This window comes from Papaver somniferum, chromosome 6 (assembly GCF_003573695.1).
Source record: "Papaver somniferum cultivar HN1 chromosome 6, ASM357369v1, whole genome shotgun sequence".
Lineage (NCBI taxonomy): Eukaryota > Viridiplantae > Streptophyta > Magnoliopsida > Ranunculales > Papaveraceae > Papaver > Papaver somniferum.
The window spans coordinates 97,772,939-97,782,736 of NC_039363.1; the positions used below are offsets into that span (position 1 = coordinate 97,772,939).

General features: G+C 37.9%; 1 protein-coding gene across 1 annotated transcript; it reads right to left on the bottom strand.

Moving 5' to 3' along the window:
- Window positions 1–4,028: 4,028 nt before the first annotated feature.
- Window positions 4,029–6,676, bottom strand: LOC113291174 (wall-associated receptor kinase 2-like). The gene is made up of 3 exons (XM_026540739.1): window positions 5,746–6,676; window positions 5,465–5,635; window positions 4,029–5,381 (listed from the first exon to the last, which is right to left on the bottom strand). Exons 1-3 carry the CDS (start codon window positions 6,674–6,676, stop codon window positions 4,162–4,164), a joined length of 2,322 nt encoding a protein of 773 aa, XP_026396524.1. The 3' UTR covers window positions 4,029–4,161.
- Between the last annotated feature and the right edge of the window lie 3,122 nt (window positions 6,677–9,798).

The window sequence follows — 9,798 nt, forward strand, 5'->3', positions numbered from 1 at the left end:
AGACACAATTTGTCCCCAAATTGGATAGTAAGACTAAAGTAAAACATTGATTAACCATAGAAAAATAAATTCCTAAAATTCATCTAACCACAAAATCGAATCGGTTTCCTAGCATTCCCAACCCCTTAAAATCCAACTTGTCCTCAAGTTGAATCTTATAACTCACCGTGAGAACATGCATTTTTACACTTTGTATCTGCTAACCAAGGTGGCTTCCACGATATTGACAAGCTTGACCAATGATTACTCTTTGCAAGTACTAACCAAAGTGGCTTCCATAAAAATATAAAGTCATCTTCCTCCAGCTTGTAATTTTTAGTGCCATTGCAAAGAAGTTCACGTTGTACTATCATGAAAACATTTTTGAGGTCCTTCTGTGACACCTTTGAACAGTTGGTAACTTTCTTACCAACATGCACCCACTTACCAGTAATGTTCCTCCAGTACAAATGATTGCATCCAAATAGAAATGAACTTCTCCTTTTCTTAAACCAATTACAGCTGAGATTTCCTAACAAGATTTTGAACTACAAGATGATTCTTGCATTTTAGAACATGACGCGGTATCATATGCACCAGATTTAGTGGAAGTGAGAGCCATTTTTAACTGTAATTCAGACTCTAGTTCTCCTTTTTCATATTTGATTGCTCCACTTTCTTTGTCGAACATTCGGAATGTGACATATCATTCTTTCTGTCATTAACCATACCAAAAAGAAATTTTGACTGTTCAGTTTTTCTTACTGAGCTACTTTCCTTAATTATGCGTGCACCTCCACGAGAAACTCCACTATCTTTACTAAAGATAGTTTTGGGAAGGGTTGGTCGGAAAATTGGAAACTGGATACGTAATTTCAAATGATACCAGATGTTAGGATCCGACCCCGAACCAGAGGAATCCTAATGCTAAAGATAAATTAATTGAAGCCACCATAATCTTTTGAATCGAAAATTAGCCACAAAATAAGCAAAGCTTAATATTAATTATGATTGTAATAATTGATTATAAACCATAGAGAAAACTACGCATTTATATGTAACATGACTTAAAAAGGAAGTAAATACGGATAAGTAATTCCTAAAATAACTAAATTCTCCCGTCCCAACATCGTATTGTGTTTGAGGTCTGGGATTTGGGACATTCTGGTTCACATGGATTTTGGGTGCTTTCGTTTTGTTTTAGGCTGGACCAAGATTTCACATTTTTTTAGAATAATTACTCTATGTAACACCCCGTACTTTTAGCATGGTGCATGCTAAAAGATGCGCCATAGCATGAGATGAAGCTTCATCTCAAGTTTATGTTGCGTTAAAAAGAACATTGTCCTAGAGACAATATAGCGCCAAGTATGGCGCATTTCGAAGGCATATTGGCCAAGGTACAATGTTGCATCATCATGGGTAGATGGCCTTGGGCGTTGCAGCGAAATCAGTGTGCATTATGCATACTATTAGTCAAGAGCCAATAATGCACAATCATTGTGCATCAGGCCAGAACGGGTTGACCTAGTGAATATTGGACAACAATTTTGCAATATGCCAGAGAAGGTTGGCATAGTAAATGTTGTATAATCATTGTGCAATACGCCAGAGAGAATGTTGTGCGATACTACAGAGAGAATGTTATTGAGTCATTATGCAATATGCCAGAGTAGATGTTGCACAATTATTGCGCGATACGCCGCAGAGAATGTTGCACAACCGTTGTGTAATACTGAAGTAAACCCAGCAATCATTGCAGGCTATTCAGAAATACATGGCAACAATCATGAATAGTGAAGCAAGCACCTCAAAAATGGTACTTGGTGAATGTTAATCACTTCTCTTTTCTAAGTTATAGAAATGTCAATTAAACATATATAGGGAGGGGTAGTTGGTTGAAGGTGCATGTGCGGACCATGCACCATGTAAGCTTCATAGCTGAGCCGGAACGGTGTAAATGATGCTTAGGCCTCAATTATAGCTGTGTAGCCTTTCCAATGGGGTATATGATGCAAAGGCATCACTGTGCCATGCTTTGTACCCGATAATGCGCAACCTTTGTGCATTTGACGGAACGACCTATACGGACTAAGCCATTACCATTATTGCCAGGACACATTCTTGCAATATAACTTGTCTTAAGTTGCTTGTCCCTTCGAGGATGAACTACATTCCGTGCTTGATTCCTTTAGAGTAGGAAAGGGTACATAGGCAGCCACAATGAGTTGCAACATTGCCATTCTGGCTCGTTTTTGCTTATATCATCTAATTGCGAGATGATTGTGGCATATTGGCCTCTCATATCATCTGGCTCGGTGTTGCGATGCAAGAGGTGATTGTGGCCATTTTTTGATGAGGCTAGTTGCATGTCATTCACTGGATGCTCATACTGCCTATCAAACTACATGAAAATGTCATATGCACCAATTGCGAGTCGGGAATGGCCAGAATGTAAAATACATCAATATGCAAGTTAGGGGAGCTTGCATAAGCCTTAGGAAAACACGACATGATCCTAACTGATGCACCCTTGTCACGAGAAAGACAAGTGCATGCTCTCGACAGTTAACAAAAAAGAAGCAATAAATAGGCTGCAATGGCCTATGCGCGAGCTCAAGACATCTTTCATTCCTATAAAGGACCCAAAGGCCAGAGATGCACATTAGCATGCATCGGCTATAGCCTCAATGTATTTAAATACCTTGCAAAATGGGGGTAAGTTGGAATGTTGTGGAAGCTAAGTTAGCTGCATCATGCTCCACGAGTTAGGGGGGTAAGTTGGAATGACCAAGAATGTAAACTACATCAATATGCAAGTTAGGGGAGCTTGCATAAGCCTTAGGAAAACACAGCATGATCCTGACTGATGCACCCTTGTCACGAGAAAGACAAGTGCATGCTCTCGGCAGTTAACAAAAAAGAAGCAATACATAGGCTGCAATGGCCTATGCGCGAGCTCAAGACATCTTTCATTCCTATAAAGGACCCAAAGGCCAGAGATGCACATTACCATGCATCGGCTATAGCCTCAATGTATTTAAATACCTTGCAAAATGAGGGGTAAGTTGGAATGTTGTGGAAGCTAAGTTAGCTGCATCATGCTCCACGAGCATGCTTTCAATGACGAATGGACATGCATTTGCCTAGTTATAAGGCCTAGTAGTAGCATCAGAGTGGCGCATCGGGGAAATTATGGCATGCGCGTCTTGGCGTAATTTTCCGATCCATCGCACTGTGTTTCCATGAACTTTTCATCTTATTCCTCTAAGAATTAATCATGATATGATATCTGATCCAATATTGAAAGTGAGAAACTTATTATCGCAGAATAGTCGGAGAAGAAAAAGAGGAATAGGCAGAATTGAGGCGTCAACTGATTTGGGCCTTCTTAACTGGCTTAACTCTCTTGTCTTGAGTGACTTCAGCTTTAATTCGGTAGAAGGACATTAACCGAAATGACAGGCAGCTCCCTATTTGTCCGTCGTGCACCCATCAGATATTGCGACCCATCAAAAATTTTCCCGTTTTGTTCTTAGCTTAGAAATAGGTGTCGCTTATATTCGTGTTTCTGTGTCAGTCCTGTATGGTCATTCTACTTGTTTTATTCTCTTTGTGTTTTCTTTTTGTTTTGTTTCTCTGCCGTCAGGCCTGCATAGCCTTTGTTCTGTTTGTGCACTCCTTTAAAGCTCTTTTTTATTATTTAATAATACTAAACCGTTGCATTTTACAGGAAAAAAAAATGGTGGTAGGAGTGGTGGAAGTACGGGGGTGACGGCGACCTATAAACATTTTAGAAATTAAAAAAAAAAAACAAGGAAAAATAACTTCCAAGGTTATCCAGAGATTAATAGCACTTTTTTTCTTGAAGCATGAAGATTAATAGCATGTTTATAACAGGGTACATCAGATTAGAAAAAAGAAAAAAAGTACGTAGGAACAATGATGTTATCTTCTAGAAATTTTAATGAATCCTTAATCTTTTCTGATAAAGGAAGAGAGGTGCCAAACAACACAATTTTAGAGATGTTCAGCTCAAGTAGGTAAAAACAGACAGAGGAAAAAATTATTGAAATTTTAAAAACAGACAGAGGAAAAAACAAACACAGAAACACACATTTCAACGCAAGTAGGTAAGCCACCTATTGTAACTTGGAATGCAATAAAACTCATACGGTATTATCAGGGCATGTTCATTGGCATGAACACATCTTTCTCCATACTAGTGTGCTGACCAGAATCACCAGAGGTGAAAGAGCTTATTGGTACAGAATACAGATCTGTTGGCTCATCATTAAATATTTTAGACTTCTGTTCATTGCTTTGTTGATCATAAACTCCAGACTGCCGTGTTTTTGATTTTCTCAAGCTTTCCAGCTCTGCAACAACTTGTTTCATTGTGGGTCTTCTTCCACCCTCCATGTTGAGGCATCTCCTTGCGAGCTCCGCAACTGCAATGATATGCTCGCGGCTCCCTTCGTTCTCTACTTGAGGCTCAATAAGCTTAAAAACATCATTCCTTTCCATTGCATAAAGAAAAAATGAAGCTAGACTTCTTTGCTCAACGCATCGATTAGGAGAAAGAGGTTTTTCTCCTGTCAAGAGTTCGACAAGAACTACGCCAAAGCTATAAACATCGCTTTTATCCGTCAATTGACTAGTATGGAAGTATTCTGGATCTAAGTACCCTAACGTCCCCTGAACTAGTGTATCTATTTGGGTTTGGCCCAATGTATTCAATCTTGAAGCCCCAAAATCTGAAACTTTTGCAGTGTAACTTTCATCTATAAGTATGTTGGCGGACTTAATATCCCTATGAATAATGGGTATAGAAGCTGCTGAGTGCAAATATGCAATCACTCCTGCGCTTTCAGTTGCAATCCTCAAACGGCTATTCCAAGAAAGAGAAGACGATGATTTTCCATCCGCTTTATTATGAATGTGGTGGAAGAGGGTGCCATTCGAGATGTATTCGTAAACAAGCAAAGGAACTTCGGTTTCCAAACAACATCCCAAGACCTTTACCACATTTCGATGATTAACTTGCGCTAAAATAACAAGCTCATTGATGAATTGTTCAATTTGACTCTGATCAATTACCTTTGACTTTTTGACGGCAACTACGCTTTTGTCGGATAAAGTTCCTAAGTAAACTGTTCCAAAACCTCCTCGACCAAGGATGAGTTCATCACTATAGTTTTTGGTTGCCGCTTTTAATTCTTCTGCTGTAAATATTTTTATAGCCTCGGCACCACCTTCATATGATGATAGTTGTTGTTTTAACAACAACCCACCATTTTGTTCAAAAAACTTCTTTTTGAGTTCGTTTAGTTTTCTTCCTGTCATGCATAAATATAGTAAAGAACCAGCAACAATAAGAAATAAGAACCCTAATCCAGTACCTGCATGAATCGTATTTCAGTCAATAAAAATATTATTGCACATTGGACACTAACCGATCAAGGGAATAAGGAGTAACACATACCAAGAGTGACTTTTAATATAGGAAATTCCTTGATTTTGAGGATGCAACCAATTCCATCTTTCCTTCCATCTCCAAAATGGCCCTTTGGACAAGTACAACTGTAACTTCCTATTGTGTTTGTGCAAATTCCTTCGCAAGGATTGGTGTCTTGATTCTCGCATTCATTCACATCTGTTTAACCCGCATGAATCATAAATACTCCGTTAATGAACTTTATAATCATAATAATACTAGCTCTACAAAATTGAAAAAAAAAGAAGAATCTAGTTTCCAATTCATACCTTCGCATCCAGTGCTTAGGTATGGACTCCCCGCAAAACCTATGTTGCAAGTGCAAAGATATCCAGCAACCTTATCTGATTTGCTGCAATTACTATTCTTTTGGCATGCAAATGTAGACATATTCTTTTGAGCTTCTTCGCATGTTTTGTTACCAATAGCCCAATCAAGCACAATTGGTATATTTCTCCCTTTGGTACGAAAATTTGTACCTGTTAAATCTGAAGCACTAAATGTGTACTTATCAAACTCACCTATGAATGAATAACTGCAAGGATTAAAGGATAGACTCTCCTTTTTTGGGTCCATGGAATCAGCCCTGGTTATGACGAACTTCTGACCTTTAGATAATGATACTTGACAGCACCCACTTCCAGAGCAAGACCCATCTACAACATTCTCCTTAGTTTTACATTTCGTGACGCAAGTTGTAGTTAAGTCAAGATTTGGATAGTAAATCCCCCCCATGGAATAACAACCAATCCCGAATAATTTGTTCTTGGTTGATGAAATTGTAAATGGGGTATTTCTCATAGCCAAGTAAGTGACGTTTTCATCTAAGGTAGGATTACCAGATTTGTATTGATAACACATAGTAGCTGGTGCTTGTTTTACACGTACTTCGGTATTTGATATACTTATGAGTTCAAGCATATTACGTTTACCTGAGGTTGTGTTCGTACCAAGCCATAAGAATGGTTTTGGAGGGTTGAAAGATGCATCGCATGTAATGTTGTAGAGACGTAATCCATCTCCATTAAAGGAACACCCATTCTCGCTCGGACCTATACCAAATGGGTATGGAATTGTTAAGTTACCACATTTGGAATCGCATCCAGGATTCGACTGCGGCAATAGAGGTTCTGATGATGTTAGGATTATCCGTGAGAGCTGCACCAACAGTAAGAGTTGTAGAAACATAACTGTAGACATTAAGATTCTATCTTTTGTAATTCTTTCTTAGTCTTTGATGGAATAAATTCTGAAGAGAAGATACATGTACATATGGCTCCTGATAATATAAAATTGTTGTGAAAAAAGAGAGAATTGATTGATTATAGTATATAATCTTTAGTGCGTGGGCAACTTGGCTTGGTAATGAGGTGACATGATCAACTTGCATTAAAGAAAATGTACTGTTTGCACTTTGCACCCTGTTGGAATATTTTCAACGCCGCTAACCAAAGGGGGGTCCTGGGGGGCATCGCCCCCCAGGCTGTGGTCGACCTGACAGGTCAGGTCGTGGGGGTCCAGGGGAGACCGCCCCTGGTGGGGGTTTCAAGGGGGCAACGCCCCCGGAAGAATTTTTTGAACTGACGGTTTTATTTGGCCGATAAAAGCCTGTTCGAAAATTTCGAATCCAAAAGACACCATTGATGTCTGTTGATGAAGGAACCTGACGTTTCGTGAATAGAAACCTGTTGGCGAATAAAAACCTATTCCCAACAGGTGCAAAACCCTTTATAAATAGCTTCTCCCAGTTTCGTTTAACATATAAGAAAAATCAATCTGTTTTCTCTGTTTCAAAAAGCATCATCAGAAATCAGAAATCTCTTTGTGTGTTCTTGATTGAATCAAGGGGTACAAACCTTGAATTCAGTTTTCGTTGCAGGGCTTTCATTGTATCCTGAAGGCAATATTTCGCATACCTGTTGTAATCGCCAATTGTTATTGGGAGGGTAGAAATATTTGTCTAAAAGAAATTTATACAAGCCTTGAAAGTTTTGGAGTGCAACACTTTCTTCTCTGATTCATTCATCCTTTGAGAAACCCAATTTTTTTCCAACACACCCACACACAAGTTAAGCTTATGTGAACGGAGGAACAAATGATGAGAATGCTAAGGTGAAGAAACAGAGTTGCACGAGATATAACAACTTTAGAAGCATATTGCAATGTATCACCAAATCTGCTATTGGTATAATTGATGATAGGTTTATTCAAAAAAAAATTTGGAGAGATTTCGGTCCGCGAGTCTGGGCCACCAAGTCTTAACCATTTTTTTCTATTTTAGGGTTTAAACGTCTTGGGCACTAAGTCTTTTATTTGTGTAAATAGAGGCTTAAACTTTGTATTCTACACACTAATGAATAAGAATTTCTCTCTCTCTTTGTCCCTATATTTTGTTTGTGTCTTCTTCTTTTTTTCTTTATTTTACACGAAAGGCATCTTTGTCCCTATATTTTGTGTCTTCCGTACGTATTAATGAAGGACCTATTATTCTCTCTTTGTCGCGGACCATCATATTCATTTACAACCTTATTTTTTCCATAGTGTTGATTGGTTTTTTGTCACTAGTGTGGATTTTCGATTTTTAAAAATTTGAAGGCATGCATAAATGTGATCTTATCTATGAAGCTAAGCAGAGGATTGGACTTTCTATTCTTGCCTGTTGCAAACTTGGAAAGGTCAAATAGCTTCAAACAAAGCTCAACTAATAGATCCCTCATCAGGCCTACTACTGCTACATAATTTCCAGTTTTGTATTGTGTTATTCTTTCCTTATTAACTTATAATTAATAAATAGCATCATCTGAATTTGAATTTAAAAAAATAGTCAAATTTACAACTGGTAATCTAATTCTCTTCCAAATATAGAAGTCAAAATTTCCAGGAAATGAAGTTACCCACTTGCTAGTTCAAAATTGACAGGGATATTATATCGTGCGTATATACTACTATATCCTGTGTCTGGACGTAGCATGATACAGGGATGAGAATAAGACTAATTCTCGTATGCGAGTTTATAAGAATAAACATCACATCGAAGCTCCATAGTCAAGATTCTATAATTAGTCCTCCAGACAACAACTAACCAGAAATAGTAATATAGAGTAGCGTTAGTTTGCACTCCAATAGTGGATCATATACAAATGAAGTATCCGATTTGTATTTTTGACCGAGCATATATTGCTCTTGGAAGAACTTTTTAGAAGAATTATTCTAATGAAATTATGTCATGAAGAATTCATTTCAGTTTCATTCGAAAGTGAAGTTAGAGGGATCAACCCCATTGACAAAACATTAATATCTTTTAGAGGCCCAGTGTTTATATTCATGAAAAAAGAAGAGTAAAAGAAAAAGAGGTAATCGATCGAATAAAAGAAAAAAGTAATGGCAACTGCAAGATGAAACTTAGCTTATATAAAGACAACTCTCTTTATTGATGTTTAGAAAATCTCTCAAAACTAAACACAAGCTCTAATCTTACTCATATGATCAACCACAACTTTGGTGATTATATATATATATAGAACTATGAATTCCTTTTCCTAGTCCTATTACCTTATTACATGTATTTCCTTTTCTTAGAACTAGATGACTTCTAATTCCCTTAGGATTACATCAATTTTCTAATCTTGTCCTAACCAGTTTGTTAGTGACTTCTATGTTGAAGTTTAACCAACATTCTCCCCGTTAAGCTTCAACCTTACCCGTGACATATCTTGTACTCCAATCAGTTGTCTCATTTCTTCAAACTTAATCCGAGCTAATGCCTTTGTCAATATATCTGTTTTCTGCTCAGTTCCTGGTATGTGTTCAACGTTGATGATCTCCTTCTCGATACATTCTCGTATGAAATGATACCTTTTGTGAATGTGTTTCGTCTTCCCATGAAACACTGGATTTTTAGTGAGTGCAATTGCAGACTTATTATCAATCTTGATGAGAACTTTTTCATGTTCTCTTCCTCTGATTTCACCCAACAGTTCTTGAATCCATATTGATTGTTTAGCTGCTTCTGTTGCGGCCATAAACTCAGCTTCACAGGATGAGAGGGCTACAGTGTCTTGCTTCTGTGAACATCATGTAATAGGTGCTTCTCCTAGATAAAATATATGACCACTTGTACCTTTTCCATCATCTTGGTCAATATTATGACTGCTGTCACTATACCCAACAATTCCTTTTGATCCTCCTCGACCATACTTCAATCCACAACTGATTGTTCCTCTTAGATATCTCAATATCTGCTTTATTACATCACCATGAGACTTGCGTGGACTCTGCATATAACGGCTTGCTACTCCCAAAGAGAAAGCCAAGTCTGGTCT

Coding starts and splice junctions, on each gene's coding strand:
- LOC113291174 (XM_026540739.1), bottom strand. CDS start 6,676: ATGTCTACAGTTATGTTTCTACAACTCTTACTGTTGGTGCAGCTCTCA. Junction 5,636..5,745: donor CCTAAGCACTGGATGCGAAG/GTATGAATTGGA, acceptor CGGGTTAAACAG/ATGTGAATGAATGCGAGAAT. Junction 5,382..5,464: donor TATATTAAAAGTCACTCTTG/GTATGTGTTACT, acceptor CGATTCATGCAG/GTACTGGATTAGGGTTCTTA.